This window comes from Nycticebus coucang, chromosome 7 (genome assembly GCF_027406575.1).
Source record: "Nycticebus coucang isolate mNycCou1 chromosome 7, mNycCou1.pri, whole genome shotgun sequence".
Classification (NCBI taxonomy): Eukaryota; Metazoa; Chordata; class Mammalia; order Primates; family Lorisidae; genus Nycticebus; species Nycticebus coucang.
The window spans coordinates 26,428,973-26,451,447 of NC_069786.1; the positions used below are offsets into that span (position 1 = coordinate 26,428,973).

Below are 22,475 nucleotides of genomic sequence, written 5' to 3' on the forward strand. Positions count from 1 at the left end.
CCTAAAAATGGGCCTCTTTGTGGCTTGGGACTGGTCCAGCCGTCCTGTGGTGGAGTCCAGCCTGCCCAACAACCTCAGCAAAGCTAGCCAAGTTCACAGGCACACCCAGCCCAGTCCAGAGGTCTAAGGAAGACCTCAGGAGTTTTCCATATGGGAGGAGTAAAAACAGACTAAGGGCTTATTCTCCCACTCTCTTGTCATTGAGACCTTTTCTTTCATGCCGTACCACTGCTTCAGTCTGGGCTGCTGAGGGAACACGTGTACGGGGTTCTGAGGCTCAGGGTGTTCCTGACCTGATTTGGTGGCCATAGCTCCACATGGCCCTGACCTCCCTCTTTTGTCAGAGCCACAGGGCAGACCTCATGCTGTTGCAGGTGCACCCTAGAGAGCTCTGCACACACTAACTCTCAGCTCACAGCCCCAGCTGTCTTCTAGGATGAGACTGTTGGAGGTGGCTAAGTGGTCTCCTTCCTCTGAGCCTCTGTATTCGCTCTTCCCTCCACCTCACTCTCTGTTCCAGAGCAGTGTGCCTGCTGTCCCTCACAAGAGGGCACTGTCATTCTAACACTCAAGGTACCTAGCTCTGCATATTATCACTTGTGCTGACCATCTCTTTCCCCGCTTAGAATGTCAGCCCCTAAAGGGCAGGGACTCTGGTCTGTTTTGCTCCCCTCTGTGCCTCAGGCCATAGCACATAATAGTGCCTGGCACATAATAGGAGCCATGAATGAATAGCAGCAGGTCCCCTGACACCCAGAAGGACTCTGACTGGGTGAGACAGTTACAGCTGGGACTAATTTGAAAATCACAGTAATAGTTTTAGCGAAGCAGGAGATGAGAAGGAACACCCTACAACTCTGTATCCAAGAGGCTCCAAGGAGCTATTGTGTGGGAACCTGACATGGGAGCCGTTGTTCATTCCGGGAGAGAGTTTGAGAGCGTCTATGTGGGATGAGGGGAGGAGGGTACACTCCTTACTGGATGTGTGACCTTGAGCAGGTCACTGATCTTTTAAAAGCCCACCCCCTCTTCTGTGAAGCAGAGGATATAACATCACTGACCTCATAGGCTTATTGTACAGATTATAGATAACACATTTATTAAAGCTCTTAGATTAATGAAGTACATTTGTATTTGCTATTGGTTATCACTGACTCTGGCCTTCATGTACCTGTGGCCATTACTGTTCAACCAGAACTGCCCATGTGGACTCAAGGTCACTTTCCTTGCGAACATGGGACTTCAGCAGCCAGTTGTGTGGCATTTACAGGGAAGGGGCCTCACCAGAAAAGAGAACAAACTGGCTGAGCCCTAGAGGAAGGCAGGTTTGCCACCACCATCCTAAACAAGGAAAAGTGATTGTCATTGCCACTTTCAAAAGATAAGGTTTTCTCTGTGGGCTGTAAGGTGATCAGGGTGTAGCCAAGTGCACTTGTACATCTAACCAGGTAATCAGTGGTTTCTGTTTCTGGTATAGGGTGATGAGCAGGAAGGGGTAGTGTGCAAGGCTGTCCTTTCCTAATGGGGAAAATGAGGGCCCAGGGGTCAGGAGGAGACCTCAGGTGTCTGTGGACTTGATCTCTACCACCTCTGACACCTTATCTCTTCCATTACAAAGGGTTAAAGTGCTTGGCTCCTGTTCCATAGCTGGCTAGCTGTTGGGAATATTCAGAGAATAGCCTCAGAACTCCATTCTGGATATTTACAGGTTCTAAAAGCACTTGAGATCATCAACAGGCCTAGACATGATCTTTTCTCAAATTCTCCTGCTTGGAAAATTCTCTGGAATACCATTGACACCCGCTGCAGCACCCCAGGAATAGCATTCAGTTCTTCATACAAGTTCTGGTCCAAGCTTAAATCTGTAGTTTTAAAGCCAGGAAAGAATGCTAGTTGACAGTGAGTGAGCTGCTCTTTGACTTTGGTAATGACTGTTCAATGTCCTTTCGTGTCTAAGTGCTGCTGCCCAGACCAACTGCAGGGTGAAAGGCACGTTTGTAAGTGCACGTGCAGGTGAATTACTGGCCATTTTGCTTTAAGATTCAAGTGAGATGATGCAGTGAGGGTCATTGAGATGTTTCTGGTGGGCTTGTGGCAGTATCTTTGAGTTCTGAGAGTAGAATTCACTGTACGGTATGTTAACACTTTGGGACTTGAAAGGCAATGCGAATTTTAATGTATGACTGAGAGCATGTATAATTTTTGTGTATAATTAAGGAAGTGTAAAGAATAAAAATGCCCCTTACTCCAAATGTGGATCTTACCACTGAGGAAATTTTGCTCTCCCTCCAGCCTTCCCCTTTGTTATTCCAGGTCGAGGCATGTGTGTATATGTCTGTCTGTCTACATATGTGTGCTTTTTCAAAACTTGGGATAATTTATATATATATATATATATATATATATATATATATATATATATATAACTTTAAGTTTATATATATATATATAACTTTAAGCTAATATATATATATAACTTTAAGTTTATATATATAACTTTAAGCTAATCTTTGTATGTCCTCCAGCCATTAGCTTACTTTTGATGGCTATACACTTTTCCTTATTCATTATCCATTGAACTCCTGATGTTAATAGCTAGTGGCAATAAACAGATGACAAGTCAGCCTTGTTCTTTGCCCACCTTGAGTTTACAATCTAGAGATTTATTCTATCTTGTGAATGGATGATAATATGTAATTTAATCTTTTTGTTGGGTGTTTAGGTAGGTTCCCATTCTTATCTATAATAAACAACACTGTTCTCTTTTATAAATAGCATTGCTTTGAATGTCCTTGTACATAATGAATGGACTGTATTTTGGTCATTACTATGACTGTATTATCTTTCTTTGGAAAGTCACTCTAAAATTAATTTTTAAATATTCAATTGATAAAACCTGACATTCCTGGAAGTCAATGGAAAGAAGAGGTTGGGGTTAATTCTTTTTTTCATTAGCACCTTCCTTTCTCATTAACGCCTTGTCTTTGCCAGTTTCTCCAGAGCAGCGAGTGATGCTGTTCTGTGGCTCTGTTGTTCACGCTCTGCTTCCCAGGGCAGCCACGAGAAAAGGTTTGAGTTAGGAGCACACACAGATATAAATTATTTTTGGCAGCTTAGATATAAGTCTTTTCTGGTTTCCTGCCATCAAATTATGGCAGCCACATCTTCAAAGTAGATCTCAACCTTGACTATGCCCAGAATCCCTTGGCTAGGTGGAGTCTGCAGGTTCAAATTTTGCACATTTAAGATGCAGCCTGGTAATGCTGACTCCACCGGGTGAGTCTGATATATCTGATGTACCAGGCCTGAGAACCACTGTTTTAGAAGCATGTCCTAGGGCAAATGGGGCAGGGGACAACATGGGCCCCAAGCACAGCCTTGCTTGGTAATTCCTCTGGGAAATCAGAGTTTACCACCCGGTCGCACAGCTTTAGCTGTACATCTACAATCCTTACTCTGCCAGCAGGGCCCTCGACTGCGATCTCTTCTCCTTGGATTCCAGATGTGGAAGCAAATGTGGCTGGTAGTGACATCTCCTTGGCTGTCCTTTTCAAGGATGCATCAGCCCCTTCTGACCCCCTAATGTCATGACTTCCTGGAAATAAAAACTTAACAGAGGCTGTCAGAGCACCTGTTCTAATGTAGTTTAATTGATCTCACCACTTATCAAAGAACTCTGGCATGATAAAAACCAGAGCTTGCTTCCCCCAGAGAGACGTTTTAAATGTTTTCAACTACTTTGATCTCCTCTTTATCATGTACAGTAAGTTTAAGAACACAGAATTGCAATAGTAATGTTGGGATTAAATTTTTATTGCTGAGACTTTGAAGCACAAACAAAATTTTTAAAGCTCATTAGTAACTGAAAAAAATCATACTCCTACTGCATTTTACTGCTATAACAACTGTAAAACACAATGATAAACACCAAAGTGTACTAGGGGTTGGAGGAATATTTTCACCCTCTTTTGAAAATTAAAGTCTATAGAAATTATCCTTTGGCATACAGTTCTTATTGGATAAATGGGTTGCCATTAAGACTAAAATACAAAGATTCCATTATTTGTTTAAAATTGTGATAAAATTTTTAACAGCTTTTGCAGTTTAAAATACGAAGGTGAGAAATCATTTCATCACCTGAAAAGGCATAATTTATTTAGCCTTATTTCTAGGAGGACTACAGTTCATTTGTTTCATTCATTCATTTTTTTGCTTACGTACATAACAAATACTTAGGAATGTGCAGGCACAGTGCTTATTTGATGGGCTTGACATTATCTTTGTCCTTGTGTGTTTTAGTAACAGTATCTCTAATCTTGTGTTAAACTGCTTTGAATGATGACTCAAATAGCTGCTTGCATTGGAAACGAGCTCTTTTTTCCTTTTGTATTGGGAGAGAACATGCCTACTCAGGTGAAGTGCCTAGAGAATCTGAGGTTTTGGGCAGCTTTATTCTCCATCTTCATTACGGCAGAAGACATGGAAAGGAGATTCTTTAATTTTTTAAAATCTTGGATCATTTAACGTATCTGGTAGTCTCCAAATCAACATCTACTGGCTGAGGTTCAGTGATGAGGTGGCCAGAGTTGCCACGGGACAGTGGCATCAGTGCGTCTTGGGGATGTTTGGGATATGATTTAATAAAAACACATGGTAGAATCCCAGAGGTTAATCCTTGACATGTAGATTCAGAAGTGTAGGTCAGAGATGCTTGTTGGTGGACAAGTTGGTGGTGGCTCCTGAGAAACAGTGAACAAAGTGAGCGAGAACCATCAGCTCTAGAAGCAGACCATCTATGTTTCAGTCCTGGGCCTGTAGTCACCCGGGGTAAATCATTTAGCCTATCTGTACTGTGCTTTTATCCATCTGTAAAGTGGGGATGGGAATGATCCTCATATTTAGGATTAATAAGGTGCTTAGCACAGTGGCTGACAAGCAGAAAGGGTCAGTAGGTGGTGGAGGAGGAAATGAGCTGGGAGTTGGGATGGCCAGCATCTGTGTCCTTCCTCACCATCGTGAATTCCTGAATCTACACCAGGGCACAGAGTTGCAGAAGGTCAATCTGTGGCAGACAGGGTCAAGAGACAGTAGGTCGCACTTACTGGTGGACTATAATTAGACAAGTGAGAAAGAATATCATCTTGTTAGTGTGACAACTTTGTATCCTACCCAGGTGTGCTCCACCAATGGCTGTCACCAGTGACTCTGGGTCGGGGACTCTGTTCAGTAGTCATATTGCCTTTAACATGGTTCCAAAAGGTTAACAGCACGTGACAGTGCATCATCACAGACCAGTCTTCTTTTAGCTGTCCCGTGGGAGAAAGGCAGGCTTCTCAAGTTGCTGCTTCCTGGGGTATTTGCAGCAGAGCCTCGGTGGATGGAAGTCCCGCATGGTGCACGTTTACTGATGGACTTCTCAGTCTCACAGCCCCTGTCCCATAACCCTGCGAATGCGGTTTCCTCTTGATACCCCTTGGGCAGTGGGGAATACATTGGGAGAATGTACTCAATTCAGTGGTTCTCAGATGAAGGCGGTTTTGCCCCCCTAAGGGATATTTGGCAATGTCTGGAATCATTTCTGGTTGTCATAGCTGAGGACTTGCTACTGTCATTTAGTGGGTAGAGGCCAGGAATGCTGCCAACCATCTTACAGTGCCCAGGACAGTCCCCAGGACAACAGTTACCTGCCCTAAAGTGTCAGTAGTGCCAAGGTTGAGAAACCCTGAGTTAACCTATACTAGAGGCCCAGGTCTGCTTTGGTTATCTATAATCGCCAATGTAATAGTTAGATGCTATTCTAGAGTCTATTTGACTTCTAGTTGGCTGGTGATAGGGACTCCAGGCAAACAGGCTGAAAATGGAGAGTCTGATCTCCTAAATCTGAGGAGTGTTTCTTTATATGGAACATCACCACTTCTCACATGACTGTTCCCACCTTCGTGGCTGGTGTCTGGCAATCTTCACAAGTCTGGAGAGCCCGTTGATTCATTAGACTCAGTGGCAGAGCAGAACAGGTTACTGACTCCCGCTGTCCATGCCAGCTAACACTGTACCAGCGACAGACTGTGAGTCATGCAGACCCCAGAGGGTGTGAGCTCATGACCCTTTGGATAAAATCATGCAGCTTTGCATCACCCAAGGAGAGACTGCTTTCGGAAGGATGAGAGCATTTTCCAGAGGAAGATTTTATTTATATATTCAACAGGTAGTTAGGTATTGCTTATTTATGTGCTAGGCCGTGTTCAAAACACTGCATACAAATATTAACTCATCAAAGTCCTCATAACAACCCCAAGCAGGAAGCTTGTTCATGCCACTCTTTTATAGATGAAGAAACAGGAGCAGAGAGCCCGGACTCAAGCCCAGAAAGTCTGGTTCAAAGTCAGGCCCTTAACCACCATTATGAATGAGAGACTCTAAAATTCACCCCTTATTTCTACCTGGGTTCTGACTTCTGACTGGTTCCAGTGAGGCTTCGGGGAATCAGGCAAACCTGAGGCAAGCCTTCATTCTGATTTATTAGTTCGGTAACCACTAGCATTACTTAATGTCTTTGAACCTCAGTTTTCTTATTTGTAAAATGGAGCCATAGATACCTCACAGGATGTGAAGCTAAAACAGAATTATCTCTGTGAGGGGCATATAATGGTGTTCAGGAAACATTAGTACCCTTCCAGTGTCTTTGCTGCAATCGTGATTATAACCTGATTGCACCAAAGCTATAGCTAGCTTGTGTATGTTTTATGATTCTTTTATGAGTTGGCTGGTCAAATGTGGCCACAGGAGGAGACCCAGAAGCTGATGTTATGCTCACAGGTCCTAGAGATAAATAGTAGTAACTGCCACGCAGGGCCATGTGGGAAAGATACCCGGGTGATCTGAAGGCAGAAGGCAGGTAGGGGAAGTTTTAGGACAGAGCCTTTCTTAAGGCTATAAGGTTTAGGATTAGCTAGCCCAGTGGGCTTTGGGATATATTGATGGCCCCTAGTTACCTGGCTCCTAGCCCTGGGATTATTAAGGCAGAGAAACATTGCCTTCTGGGGTGTGTGACCAAATAGCAGAGCCAGAGCTTTGGGTTGGTTAGTTTATATATCAAAGACTGGCTTCTGATATGGAGAGAAGGGAACACTTCTGCACTGCTGGTGGAAATGCAAACTAATACATCCCTTCTGGAAAGAAGTTTGGAGAACACTTAGGGAACTAAAAGTTGACCTGCCATTCAATCCTGCAATTCCTCTACCAGGTATATATCCAGATGACCAAAAATCACTTTACAACAAAGACATTTGCCCAAGAATGTTTATTGAAGCCCAGTTCATAATTGCCAAGTCACGGAAGCAGCCTAAGTGCCCATCCACCCATGGATGGATTAACAAATTGTGGTATATACACACCACGGAATGCTAGGCAGCCATAAAAAAGATGGGGACTTTACCTCTTTTATGTTTACATGATGAAGCTGGATCATATTCTTCTTAGTAAAGTATCTCAAGATTGGAAAAAAATACCCCATGTACTCAATACTATTAGGAAATTAATACATAATCACCTACACTTTCATAGGAAAGATATAACACAATTATAGCCCAGAAAGAAGGAGAGAAGAGGAGGGCGAGGGGAGGAGAGGGGTAGATGTGTGGCAGGAGGGTAATCGGTGGGACCTCACCTACTGTGCATATTGCAAGGGTGCCTGTCAAATATATTAATGGTAGAGTATGAACATCTAAACACAATTAAATAAGTGAGGTGAACACTGTGCTAACCACTTCTATGTAAATATTCCAAATGGTATATAAAATCAGCACGTTGTATCCCATAAATGCAGTAATGTACACAGAGATAAAAAAATTAAATTTCCATTGGAAAAAAAAAAAAAAAACGACTGGCTTCTGGGACTGAGCTCTTTCTTGTCCTTAAGAATTGATTAGACCCTAGAGAGAGACTCTTCCCCCAATCAGAAAGATTTTTTAACATGTCAAAACTTAACAATGTATAGAAAATTAAATAATGCTTACAACCCAGTGTACCTGCAGGGAAGATACACTTCGAAGAGGGAAAACATGGGCCTAGGCAGGTTTGGTTTGGCCTACAGATGTTAGCATTGTGAAGCGATCTAAATGTTTGATGTGGGATGAGATTATTCCAAGAACCAGACTTTCAGGATAAAGATGTGGTTTTCGTTCTTGTTTATGGTTTTTAATCTCTTTAAGTGATGCTGTCTATAAACCAGTAAGAACATAAACTTCCATGTTCATGGCATATCTGTTTCTTTTCAGCTGAGTTTCTCTTCACATGGCAAAATGGGACAGCCTGATGCTTCTCTGGCAAGCTCGGTTGGCTGCGCTCTGGGCTGGTGAATTGACCAGGAGTGTATGTGTTTTCCAGCCAGATCACAGGATCTGCTGTGTTTGCAGCAGAATCGATGGTGGCAGATTGTCATTTGTCTGAACTCGGGGCCTTTCTCAGTCCTGCTGCTCACGTTATGCACTTCTCCCTGGCCCACTCCCAGTTCAGAAATGGCTCTGGATTCTGTTCACAGGAGGGCTGTCCTGTTGGTCATCTGTCTCTCTGACGTGCAAGTCAGTGTATCTTTGATTATGAGTTTCCAGAGGAGAGGGTCTTCTCTCCCTCTCTTCCCCCCGCCACCCCAGTGGAACAGCTTGTCTACAAACTTAGTAAATGCTCACGTAGGGATAAAGACAACCACCTGTAAAGTATCCAGAGGGGCCTACTCTTTAAACAAGCAGTCAGATATGTAATAAAGAGAATGAACTCTTAAATAGAAGCACCACAGAGAGACTATCCCCAGCATCCAGAACAATGCCTGGCACACAATTTTTTAATAAATACTTGTAAGCAAATAAGTGACTCCAGCTCTTTAAATATCTTTTTCTATCTGATTGTAGTCAACTCTGGGTTATCCAGCATGCCTGGAAATCTGGAACTGTGGCTTTTATTAAGTACTACCATATGTAACCAACAGAAATAAAGATATCTGAAAAAATTAAGACATAATAGAGTGCACAACACAAAAATAATAATGAATCTGATCCACAGGCTGCTTTGGGACCCTGCCGAAGCTTTGTGTTGTCATTTTTTGGGTCAGGAACCATTGTGCTATGAAGGAGAAGGAGTTTAATGCAGTGCCATGGTATAATGCTAAGTAAGTTTTCTCTGTCAACATAGTAGCTAGAAGTAGTTTTATCTAATGTCATCATTGCCAGACTTGGATTCTGCCACTGACTGATCTGTTCAGTTGAAGGTGGCTCCTTATCACCTTTAAGACGCGGTTTGTTAGGGCAGATCTTTTGTGCTAACAGATCTTTTGAGACATTTGGGAAGCTTTGCGCTCCATGTTAGAGAATGAGCCAGACAGACATGTAGAAGCCAGAGTGTTCTTAAATTGTCTGCATTTCTTTTACAGATCTGAAGAAAACCCTTGCTGTGTTATTGGATAACATTTTGCAGCGCATTGGCAAGTTAGAGTCAAAGGTGGACAATCTCGTCGTCAATGGCACAGGGACAAATTTGACCAACTCTACCACAGCTGTTCCCAGCTTGGTGGCACTTGAGAAGGTTAATGTGGCAGGTAAGAATGACAGTGTTCTCTCTCCTGACATAGAGTCAAGCCATGCTTTGGACCAGGAAAAGAACAAGGGAGCACAGTGGTTCTTCCTGGTATCCACTGTTAAGTTCTGTAAACTTGGTATGACCCTTGTAAAAGTAAGTTTAAATTTATTTTTGAAGGGAATAACTGGTGGTAAAATGCTTTTATAGTCTCCCTATGATATACAGGGTGGACATAAAATGCAATTTAAGATAGTTTAACATAGTAAATTGCACACGAACTTTATGGACACCCTGATAATATCTAGTAGTTTCTGTGACATGTTTGTACATAATGAGCTCCTGGAATTCTCTTCTAATGAGAAGATTCATTCTATGGATTCAATGAAATACAGAGGTCAGTGAAAATTCATGCCTTTTAGAGTCCCTTTCTCCTCCCCACTCCCATCAGACCATTTCAGAAGTGTTCTTTGTAATAATCTCTCATTCCTGTTAAAGAAGAGCCATCATTGCAGAAAAATGTCTCCCGTGTGTGTACAGAGAAACATAGATTCTAGGAATGGCATCTGGGAGATGCACGGCCCTTGTCACCTCCTGCCCAGATCCTGCAGCCACTCATGGATACACCATGCAATTCCCACTGGGCCACACTTTTGTCTGGCCCCTTCTTGAAACTAGATTATTGGATGAGAGCAAGAAAATCAATTAAAAACAAAACCCAAGTTACAGCATGTCGTTGTCCACAGCTCACATTGGACCCCACTTTCCCATCACACTGCCTGGGTCAGCCAGCCCCTGGGCCTTTGTGCTTGGGCAGGACTGCTCTTATTAGGGTGACCACTGTTTCCTAGGGACCCAGGACAAAACAGAGAGCCTAAGGGTTAGGATTAGGCGCTTTGGGTGAATGGCTGTGAACAAGCTGTCTATACTTCAGGTAGGTGGTAGCCAACCTCTGGTTAATGGGTAAAGTAAGTGACTGGGTTACTTTTGAAATCTAGTTCTACTTCTAAAAATTTGGTTTCATGTACTTTAAGCTTCTTTCTTTCCCTCTTCTTTCTTACAAAAATTCAAACATAGGCAGGAGAGATTGTTTTCCTTCCCCATCTCCAATGTCAAAACATTTAATTATACCACATTATGCAAACTGTGGTTGTGTTACCTTTTGTTATGCTCTTTGCCCTTGAGCATATTTTAAATTGCAAAGTATATTTCTAATAATATGAGCTATCCAACTAAATAAAGGTATTAAAAATAACTTTTAATTACAACACAGAGGCAGTGTCATCGAGGCCGTAAATTCTGTCTTCCTTGCACTTTCCAACAGCTTCTATAATTGAACAAGAAAACCTCCCACTGCGCTGATCTGCTTGTTAATAAACAGGAGCCAGGCCTCTCCAGCCCCACCCCCCAGCCCACACGTAGTAGAAAGTGCTGCTGGAAAGGTCCTGTCTGGCGACATCACTGTTCTGCATCATGTTTCCGGAGGTGGGATGGGGTGTTCTGTCTTTAGTGTTGTTGCCCTTTCCACTTTGTCCTGTGACTTAGGGTCCCTGTAAACACACCTGCTGTCACTCTGCCCCTGATGTGGGGTCCTGCTGCCTCTGGATGTCCTATTGGTTTCCAGGTTCACAGAGAGACTTGTCTACCCCAGCATCACGTGGGAGGGCACAAGGTCATGGGTTGTCCTTCAGGAAGGAAACCGGAGGGACTTGGTGGCTGTTTCTTTTGAATGGGATGCTAGTCCTATGTACAGAGCTCACTTACCAGTTGGCTCTGAGTGGGGCTCCTTTAAATGTACCACTGGTGTGGTGGTGTTTTTTATTTTTTATTTTTTTTGAGACAGAGTCTCAAGCTGTCGCCCTGGATAGAGTGCTGTGGGAGATTGCTGTCACCCTGAGAGATTGATCATTTCTCCTGCTTCTGTCTTCACATTACTGTCAAGGATGAGTCACAGCTCACAGCAACCTTAACCTCTTGGGCTTAAGCGATTCTCTTGCCTCGGCCTCTCAAGTAGCTGGGACTACAGGCGCCTGCCACAACACCCAGTTATTTTATTTTATTTTTTTGGTTATAGTTGTCTTTGTTTGGTGGGCCTGGGCTGGATTCAAACCCGCCAGCTCCGATGTATGTGGCTGGTGCCTTAGCCGCTTGAGCTACAGGCCCTGAGCCTGGTATGGTATTTTTAATTATAAAGAACTAGAATATCTTTCCCATTTTCAGAAAATGGCAAGTTTAGAATCATGTTTTTAGTGATTAACCTCATTCTCACACTTTTACATCTTTCAGGTGTGTGGGGGAGACCTTCACAAGTTTTTATTGATTAATTAGGAAGATAATGCACATACCTAACGTAACACAAACCGTGGGATGGGGTGGGGTGACTGTGCAAGGCTTCCTGCAGGACGGCAAACTCGGAAGGTGGGTAGGATTGAGGCAGAGGTTTATGGAGGAGATACAGACTAGACATGGATTGTGGCCCAGACTGAACTGAGAGGCAGGGAAGGAGAAGAATCTAAACATCACAGCCATCCCGTAATCACCAGTTACTCTTCCTGACCCTCCAGGGTACATGATTGTACTTTATCTTCTTAGCGTCTCTGAGAAGGAAGTGGTTGCACAAGTTTCGTTGAGTCAAGTGCTTGGGAGAGTCCCCTGAGCTCAGCTTGGGACCTCCTAGTGCCACGTAGAGAGAAGAGATTGTTTGCTCCATGCCTCTGCTTCTGCGTTTACGCGACCGTAAAGGATGAGTCTAAACAAAGGTGCTGCTGTTTTCTTAAAGCTTTCTAGGGAGGAAGAGCTCAGTTTCCTGGGGAATTTAGTAATCTGTCTGAGAAGGAAGTTCTTTCTCAGGGTCTCTTCCTTTGGCTGGCCTTTGTGTGTGTGTGCGTGTACAGGGTGTCCCTTTCTTAGACACTGTTGGCCTGAGTGGATATAGACGTGTTGGACATCCTCCTTCATTTCCCCCAGAAATTTGAGGGTCCTTGATATCTTCTCAATTAACTAACACTTTAAAAAAAAATCTATTTGTGTTGTCTTATGGATTAGGGTGCCAGAAATAAGGACAAGCACCTAAATGGGCAGTCCTTGTTTGTGAGCAGCCTCTGCTTGCTCCGCTGCCCTCTTTGTGATCCGTGGCCATGCTGCTGGTCCTCAGACCCCTCTTGACAACTCCGGAGTGGCTCTGAGCTGTGAGAGAGCTCAGCGTTATGGGGCTTCAGTCCTACTTGAGTGAAGTTTTTCATTCTCCCTTCCTTCATTGAGACATGTGGTAATTGCTCAGAAATGTTCTCCCTGGTGTGTCTTTACTGCTGACTCTGGTGTCTCATTGCTCACTGACGTTTCTGATGGCCTACTGTTGTCTCGTTGCTTGCTGATATATCTTTTAGTTGGCTATATACTGTCTCTCAATTGGGTACCACAGCAGTTAAAGAAGTGTTCCCTAAATTTATTTGCATTAGGGTAATAGCCCTGTGTATGTATGTGTTTGCCCTTTCTTTTATTTTGTTTAGCTGTGTTTTGTGTAGCTTTTATCCAAAATGGCTTTTCTTTGCAGAATTCTTACCCTGGGACTGCCTTTTTTGTTTTTTTAATGTGAAGGTGAATGTATCACTAGAGAAATTTAGCGGGAAATGAACTTTATTAAAATTAAGAAATCAGCTCAAACTCTACTCTTGAGCTCCATTTATCTTGTTGAAGAGGAAAGGGAATCAAATGAAAAAGCAGATTTCTAAAAATCCCCACCCTTCCACTCTATATTTACTTCCTGAAAGGGCTCAAATGCTCCCTTGTCAAAATTATTCATTTTCAGAATAATGCCTTGGTTTTTGAGAAGACCCATGCTGCCTTTTAGTTTTGTGATCTTAAATGAGGACGTAAATAGGATTTGGTTTGTGATTCTTTGATACGGGGGAAAGGTAAAAAGTATAGATACCTGCTCATGATCATGAAAATAGTTATCTTCTGAGAACTGAGACAGTGTCTGATTCATCTTTGTTCTGCCGCAGTGTCTTGGTCGAAGCCTTACCTGTTCACAGTAATCAATAAATACTGCTCACATAGATTGGCTTATACTGGAAGGGGGAGCATTTGGTTTCACGTACAGGAAGACTCTCCTTTTAGTTCTCTGTATTTATGGGGATTTAGCTGAAAATAGAACTTGGTATCTCATTTCCCTTCGACCTTAGCAGCTACCACCTAAAAAGTAAGACCATATCTTTTCTTGGTCATGAGTGAGTGTTCCATCAGTGATTCTGTGAATTTCCATGGGATGGGGTAGTTACATTAGATTGTGATATTTTAGAGGACCAGGGACAAGAGAATTGTGTGTGCCGTTATTTATATTCCATAACTAGTTATCGTTTTATCGTTCAACATTAGCTGAATAACTGGCCAATGTCAACTGTTCTCTAAAAGCCAAAACACAATGACAGGACCTACTTTGTTTGGACCACCTACAATTGCAAGGTCATTTAGAAAGCACGATCATCACAAAATCAAAGGTGCAGGCACTACTCAAGTGACTGTTTTCTGGTATTTAATCTAATTTGAACTTTAGGTAGCCTTGTGTTTTCCAAGGTCCATTGCAACATGTAGTACATTCCAGTATCTGGGGTTGAAGTGCAGTGTATTTGAACTTGGATTTTGTGCCTGAAAACAACAGCCATAATTATTATTCCTGCCATTTGAAAGTTGAAAATGAAAAATGTCCCTGCTGAGTTCCAGAGCTTGCATTTGGAAGTGTAATTTTCCCCCCATTGTGCTGCTAATGGACCCTGAAATTAAGTTGCACCTGTGCTATTTCTTTGTTTGTGGATCTGTGTTATGAGTTGTGTTGAAATAGCTTCTCAGCTCCCATCCAGGTGGTGGCTCAGAGGTGCCTTACTCAGGGTCAGCTACTGGCCAGTCTGTGGGGCTTAAGAAGCTGCCAAGAGACAGAGAGATGAGATTTCAGGGTGTTTTCCTATTAATTTGAGCAAGAAATAACAAATGTGTTCTGTCTGTCTACCTGTCACTTTCTGTTTTGTTCTTTGGAAAGGTAGCTATAAATATTTGGATACTTGTCAGAAGCTATACTTTTGTTACCGTCACAGAGAATGCTTGTCATTGTTGGTGTGGTTTTCACTTTGTGTGGTCAAGGGAGTTTTGATTTTTATCATTAAGAAGAAAAATATAGTTCTAAAGTGATGCTGACTTTTATGACTGTTTCTATAGTAGTAATTCTCAAATGCAGACAATTTTGCTCCCCAGGGAACACTTGGCAATGTCTGGAGACATTTTTGATTGTCATAATTTGGAAGGTGCTATTTGCATCTACTAGATAGAGGCCAGGAGTGCTGCTAAATATCCTACAGTATACTTTCAAATGTTTTTTCTTGTTAGTATATTTTTCTTTCAGATTGAAGAACTTATAATACAGACTGACAGTGCTGAAATCTTTGAGCTGAGGAAGACTTCGTCTCACCCTCATAGTTAAAGGAATTACTTTGCTTAGTATAATATTCTTGGATGGCAGGTTATTATTTTTTTTTTCCTTTCAGCACTTTAAACGTGTCATCACACTGCCTCTGGCCTGTGTCATTTCCACTGAGAAGTCTGTTGTGAGATGAATTGGAGCACCTTTACATGTTCCTTTCTGCTTTTAGGATTCCCTTTGTCCTTGACCTTTGAGAGTTTGAATATTATATCCCTTTAGGTAGTCTTATTTGGGTCAGATCTATTTGGTGTTGTCTGACCTCTCTGACCTTCCTGGAGATGTATATAATCTTTTTCAAGTTTTTGAAAGTTTCCTGTTATTTTTTTGAATAAGCTTTCTATCACCTTGCTCAACTTCCTCTTGAAGGAATAATTCTAATGAAACAATAATTCTTACCTTTGGTCTTTTAAGGTAATGTTCTAGATCTTGTAGGCAGCTTTGCCACTTTTTTTTTTTTCTCCTCTGCTTCTTTTCAAATGGCTATTGAGCTCACTGTTTCTTTCCTTTGCTTGACCCACTCAGCTATTGAGAAGCTCTAGTGAACTTTCAGTTCAGCAAATGTATTTCTCACTTCCAAGATTTAATTATTTTAAATTATTTCAATCTTTGTTAAATTTCTCTCTGATACATTTCTGAATTGCTTTTATGTGTTATTTTAGAGATCATTGAGTTTCTTTAAAATTGCTATTCTCTCTTGGTCAGAGTGCTTACATTTTGCTGTCTCATTAGTCACCATCATTGCTTTCTCTGGGGAGACCTTAGTTTCCATTTACTATTATTTTTCATGGATGTATATCTCTTTGCATTGAAGGATTAGTTAGTCCAATCTTCATCTGGCTGGCTTGGGTTTTATTGGATATATTTGCTTAGAGGTTCTTTACTGCTAAGTCGCTGTCTTTTTTTTTTTTTTGCTCTGGTTGTTGCCTTAAGCCCAGGTTTGCCTCAACTCTAGTAAATGGTTAGAGTGTTGCCTTTCTTGAGTGGGGGAAATTCGAAAGGGGATATCCTAGCAGTATGGGGAGACTGGCTACAGACTGGCACCCAGGGATCTTTGGGATGAACCTCTTACAGCGTGATGCCAACCTGATTTGGCATCTCCTTTGGCTCAGTTACAGAGCTACAGGGCTGCGTTTCCAGATCTGGGGATATCTAGTCCTGCCTCCCTGCTTTGTGTCTAGCTGTCCTCAGGGATATTTCTCCCTTCAGGCACTCCTAGTGCTTCCCGTGGATCGAGGCAGGCACATATCTCCTGCTAGGGGCCCCAAGATGGTGGGAAAGCTGGTTGACCACCTTGATTTCACTCTTTTCAGTGTGGAAACAGTGAGTTGGGAGAAAAAAAATTCATGTGCTTTGTGCTGGGCAGAATTAGAGGAGACTTGTGTGGATATAGAAGTCCAGTTCTCCTGCCACCCGCCTGCTTAGAGTTTTTTTCATGTCTCAGTGGCCTCAGGAACCAGCTCATCTTCATATTTGAATTCTTGGATATTTCTAGTGATAATTTTAGCATTTGTGTGTGTGTGTTTGGTTTTATGGGATAGGGAATGAAACTAGTTTGCTTCTGTGCCACCATTTGAGAACTAGAAGTCCACTCTACAATGTACAGGACAATGCCCACAATAGAGAGTTATCTAACCCCAAATGTTAGTCATGTGGTTGAGAAACCCTAATCTCTGAGGTATTGTCAGAACCTGGTTCCAGCACATATTCCCACCCGTGGTCAGTGCAGAAAGATGCCTGAGACATATTGAGGTTTCCTGATTAGCCATCTGAGACTTAACCTTATTTCCACTTCTTACGGAGGCTGTTTCTGAGGCCCGCATCCCGTTTAGCTTTGCCTAATGGTCTTTGAGACCTTCAAGGAAAAATTTTGTAAGCTCTCAGAAAAGTGTTTTGGGATCCTGACCTTAAGAAACTCCTCTCTTGGCCCACAACCAGTGCATTTTTGGCAATGTGCATTTTACTCCTTATGTAGAAGGTAATTATTTCTTTTCATGGAAGAGCCACTAATTCAGAATAATGATTGTGGAAAGTAGTCTAAAAGTGAATTTAAATTGCAGAATGTTTTAGAAGACACTCCATATTATTAATTCTAAGCAAAGTATATAATTACCAAGATATGAAAGTAAATTAAATAAAAACAAGGTAGGTCCCCAAAGATCTACTTTACAGTATAAAATACCCTACCCAGCAGATCTGGAGCAATATGGAAGGAGACAAATCTAGAGAGGTAGATCGGAGAATTTGTAAAGAGTTTTCCATGTTGAGCTAAGGAGTTTCTATTTTCTCTAGGCTATGCAGCTGATGAGAGGTTAAAGCCGGAGGGTAAATAGATGAGGTCTATTTTCAGGGAATAGTTAATGGTCATGTGGAAGTGGGATGCATTTGAAGGGGTCCAGTCAGAAGCCAGGTGAGAGAGGCTTCAGTTGACCCAGGTAGGAGAAGACCTTAGAACTAGACATGTGGGTGAGGCCCAGAGAGAACGGGAGAATTGAGACCCACAGCGGGTAGAGCTGGCATGAGGACACTTGCCAGACGCATGGTAGTGGGTGGGAGAAGCCAGCATAATGATTCCTAAGAGTGTAGCTTAAAGGATGATTGGGTAGCTCATTCTTTTGAGGAAATGACCCAGCAAAGAGATAAGGTGTTGTGAAGACAATAGCTATGTGTTAATGTGTGTGGATTTAGGGAGGGTTAAGTATTTTGCCATAATTTGAGAATATTGGTTTAAGGGCAGTTGAAACTGGTTCTAGTGTTCAGCGGGTGAGAGACAATGAGTCTATAGAGCCAGACTGTTCAGGTTCAAATCCTGGCTCCACCACTGCATAGCTGTGTAACTTTGGGCAAGTTTCTTAACCTTTTTGTGGCTGAGTTTCCTCCTCTGTAAAATGGGAGAAATATAGCAGCCTTCATTTTACAGCGTTGTTAGGAGGATTAAGTGGGAAAAGTATTTAGAAGCACGTATGCCTGTCTTCTTCAGAGAAGTTTCTCTTCAAGTCCCTTGCCCAGCCTGCGATGGGATCACTTGTTCTTTTCTTGCTAATACCATTTGAGTTCTCTGTGGATTCTGGTTATTAAACCTTTGTCAGAGACATAACCTGCAAATATCTTCTCCCATTCTGAGGGCTGTCTGTTTGCTTTACTTACTGTGTTCCTGGCTGTGCAGAAGCTTTTTAGTTTGATCAGGTCCCAGTAGTGTATTTTTGAAGCTGCTTCAATTGCCCTAGGGGGGGGTCCTCATAAAATACTTGCCCAGACCGATTTCTTCAAGGGTTTTCCCTGCACTCTCTTCTAGTGTTTTTATAGTTCCATGTCTTAAGTTTAAATCTTTAATCCAGTGAGAGTCTATCTTAGTTAACAGTGAAAGGTGTGGGTCCAGTTTCAGTCTTCTGCAGGTTGCCAGCCAGTTCACCCAGAACCATTTGTTAAATAGGGAATCTTTACCCCACTGAATGTTTTTAACTGGCTTGTCAAAGATCAAATAACGATAAGTAGCTGGGTTCATCTCTTGGTTCTCTATTCTGTTCCAGACATCTATCTCTCTGTTGCATCTAACTCCAGTAAGATTAGCCCATATCACAAAATCCCAAGACCAGAGATGTTGGCGTGGATGTGGAGAAAAGGGAACACTTCTACACTGCTGGTGGGAATGCAAATTAATACATTCCTTTTGGAAAGATGTTTGGAGAAAATTTAGAGATCTAAAAATAGATCTGCCATTCAATCCTATAATTCCTGTACTAGGTATTTACCCAGAAGACCAAAAATCACATTATAGCAAAGATATTTGTACCAGAATGTTTATTGCAGCCCAATTCATAATTGCTAAGTCATGGAAAAAGCCCAAGTGCCCATTGATCCACGAATGGATTAATAAATGGTGGTACACCATGGAATATTATGCAGCCTTAAAGAAAGATGGAGACTTTACCTCTTTCATGTTTACATGGATGGAGCTGGAACATATTCTTCTTATTAAAGTCTCTCAAGAATGGAAGAAAAAGTATATCCAATGTACTGAGCCCTACTATGAAACTAATTTATGGCTTTCATATGAAAGCTATAACCCAGTTATAACCTAAGAATATGGGAAAGAGGGAGAGGGAGGGGGGAGGATGGGCGGAGGGAGGATGTTTGGCGGGATTACACCTGCGGTGCATCTTACAAGAGTACATGTAAAACTTAGTAAATGTAGAATATAAATGTCTTAACACAGTAACTAAGAAAATGCCAGGAAGGCTATGTTAACCAGTGTGATGAAAATATGTCAAAAGGTCTATAAAACCAGTGTATGGTGCCCCATGATCGCATTCATGTACACAGCTATGATTTAATAAAAAAAAAAAAAAAAAGAAAAGAAGCATGGCACCAAGTCAGTCCCATATGAGCATTTGTCAATTGTAGTTTAAAAGTTAAATATTTGGAACATTAACATAAGAATTGAACATTGCAGTGACTATTCAGATTTTACCACTGATAGTAAAATTAACAACTAACAGTTGTTAGTACTTTATTGATTAGAAAAACATGTTGTATATATTTCACCTGAGTGCTTTAAACATAGTCCCCAAATTAACTTTATCCTTTTATAATACTTGGAAGCCTTTTAGGAAGTCCCACATATTTGTCAGCAATCTCTTGGTTGCAAGAGGCAAGACACCTATAGCTCATATTAGCTTACACAAAAAGGGAACTTGGGCTCATGTCATTGGAAAACTTGAAGCATGGTGCTGCTAAAGGATGGTGCTGCATGTCTTAAAGATTCAGACATGGGATTGGTCTTCAGGATCTCAACTGTGCTGTCTTCTGTGTTGGCTTCATCCTCAGGCCATTTTTGCAGCATGGAATGGTCCCAAGCAGCCTGTAGGTTTTAGTTTTCAGTCGCAAAACTGTGCTGCTTTTCTGGGAGTTTTTGGCAACACCCCTGGAGAGACAGGGCTCTGATTGGCTCAACTCGGACTCTGTGCCTATTTGTGACCCAATCACAGTGCCCAGTGATGTGTGGCTTCCTCATTGGCTAGGTCTGGGCAATGTGGTTTACTGGTAGGATTTCATGGTATGGGAGAGAGCCCCTAAAAAGATTCCCGGCAAGCAGACAAAAGACATTTAGCTACTAGGAATGGTTTGACTTTTGAGAGGCATGCTAAGTCTGACTCAAGCTTTTCCCTCTTGGAGGGTTCAGAAGGCAAAGTTTCTGAATGGCTAACTTTTCTGCCACCATTTTGTGTACTCTGTGGTGGAGTTTGCTTCAGCTCCACGAGAGCAGGCCCAGCCCACAGCATACTGCTCATTCATACCCTTACACATTGATGCATTTTTGCCTGGCGGCCTGACACACCCTTCCATTGGTCTGACTACTTCTTTCTATCATCCTTTTCAATCCTCCTCTTAAGACTGTCTCCTGAGAAGACCTGCTTGGCCTCCTTACCCCCAGTGCTTTTCAACGGCCTTGCTTTGTCATCCCACAACTGTTATGTGTGTCCTTGGACTCCTCCACGCTTTGCTTATAGCCCCAGCTAGTCCTCTAAGCTCCTCAAAGGCTTGGACAGTATTCTGCATTTTTCTTTTCAATCAGTGCCTATCTGGGAGGCTGGCAAATAGCAAATTTTGTCAATGTTTGTCCAGCAGAGTTCGCGCTTCCCTTTCTTGAACCCACTCTGGGTCAGTCACTGTGTCCTGGAGCTTTCGTCGTGACAGTGGTGGCCATACCTTCACGTCTTCACCACTGTCTCTACCACAGGCCACCTCTGGCAGGTCCTTGGATCCTTTTGGATTTTCGGAAAGCACCTGGAAAGTTGACTGCCGTGTTAATAAAAAGGGAGATGCTTTTACGCTCTTTCACTTTACTTCCCCCAAACTGAGATTTCATGAGAAGATAATTTGTTTTGTGATTTCTTGGTAGCTAAGTATAAAAATATAAGTAGGATTTTAGAAAAATTCATTAACACCCCCACTATGCTATAGAAAAGAAATAGGGACCCAGCAATCCTAGTGCATTTGCACTAATGACTGACTCTTCAAGGAAAACACAATTTTTTCATTTCAAAAAGTGAAAGTATGTATTCCTGAAGGGAATGATGTTTCTATCTAGCCACGTGATGGGGAAACAGCAGGAAAAGCAGACGTCCCCGGTAACGTGTGCTGCAAGGCTGGCCTGGGGCCCCGGCGTAGGCTGCTCTGTGTATGAAAATGCCTCTGCTCAGGTGTGCTCTTTGTATCAGAGACAGGACACATTGAAATCTGCCTTGTTTGTTTTAATCAGGAGGCGACAGATCCCACTTTCACTAATTTGGCTTAATGAGGTATGTGTATGCAGTTGTGATATCAGCTTACATATGGTATTGAGTCAATAGACACGCCACAGTTAGAACATAGCATATGCTTTCTCAGCTTTTCCCTTGTCTTGGGCGTTTCATCCTTTACCTGTTTTCATTGATGTGTATTTCAATAGACTCACTTTAGAGCCTGAGATTTAAAAATTGGGGAAGAAACAGTTTTAGAATAAAGCTGATCTGGTGGGGGGGGAGGGGGGTGAGGAGAGATAGGTCTCCATGTTTTTGAAAAGGTTTTATAGGTTTGGAGATTTGTGGGGTTTTGAGAGATTTTCTTTTAAGCTGTGCTTTTGGCTTTACATATATATCCACAGCTTCTAAAATTAGGCGGCCTAAATAAAAATCAGTTGCTAGTTTTGAATTTTTTTTTTCTTCTCACTTCTATCCCAGAAAAAGAGAGAAAGCATGTGGAGTGAAGGTGGTCTGAAATTCTTTGCTGAGTTTAGAAATCAGGGAAACATGGATCCCATTAGGTATGTGATGGAGAGGGCTGAGCTGCCCCACCACGCTTTGGGGTGACAGAAATATCTTCATTGTCTTCATCACACAGTTTCCTTTCTTGTCCCTGTTACCCTTTAGCAATCAGCAAGTTTTATGTGGATGATCACAGCCCCCAAATCCACATGTGTCAAGCTGAGTGCCCATAGCATGGACGGAGCCAGTCTGTATCTGGAATTGGCAGAGGGTTTGAAGCTGCATTCTGGTTTGCCTTGTCAGAGCTGGGCAGCTGGTTTTAAGCAATCTTGATATCTCATGTTAGTGGGAGGTTTCCAGTCAAAATTGATGAAAACTCTTTACCTTGGTGCAGCTGGAGATGGGCTCTTGAACCTGAGTCACATGAACATCGAGGAAAAGGCTTGTGCTAATTCTTCCCCACATTGGGAGACTTGATTAAATAGCAGCCATAGGACTGTGGTTCTGATACAGAACCCAGACTCTGACTGCCAGAGCTCTAATCCCACCTTGGCTGCCACCTAGCCCTGTGACCTTGGGTAAACCCAGTCAGTTTCCTTATTTGTAAGGTGTGGGTAAGAACCCGTGCCATGGTGATGGTGTTAGGACTGTGAGTTAGTACGTAACCTGGAAAGTACTCAAGGCACTGGGTA

The 22,475-nt window shown here is 42.4% G+C and overlaps 1 protein-coding gene across 4 annotated transcripts in view; it reads left to right on the forward strand.

The window, feature by feature from the left end:
* MGAT5 (alpha-1,6-mannosylglycoprotein 6-beta-N-acetylglucosaminyltransferase) overlaps positions 1–22,475 on the forward strand; it is a 353,367-nt gene that overhangs the window by 156,269 nt on the left and 174,623 nt on the right. For all 4 annotated transcript variants that reach the window (XM_053596771.1, XM_053596769.1, XM_053596772.1 and 1 more), the window contains one exon: positions 9,425–9,589. In XM_053596771.1, coding sequence (XP_053452746.1) covers positions 9,425–9,589 — 165 coding nt within the window. The remainder of the gene's footprint in view (positions 1–9,424; positions 9,590–22,475) is intronic.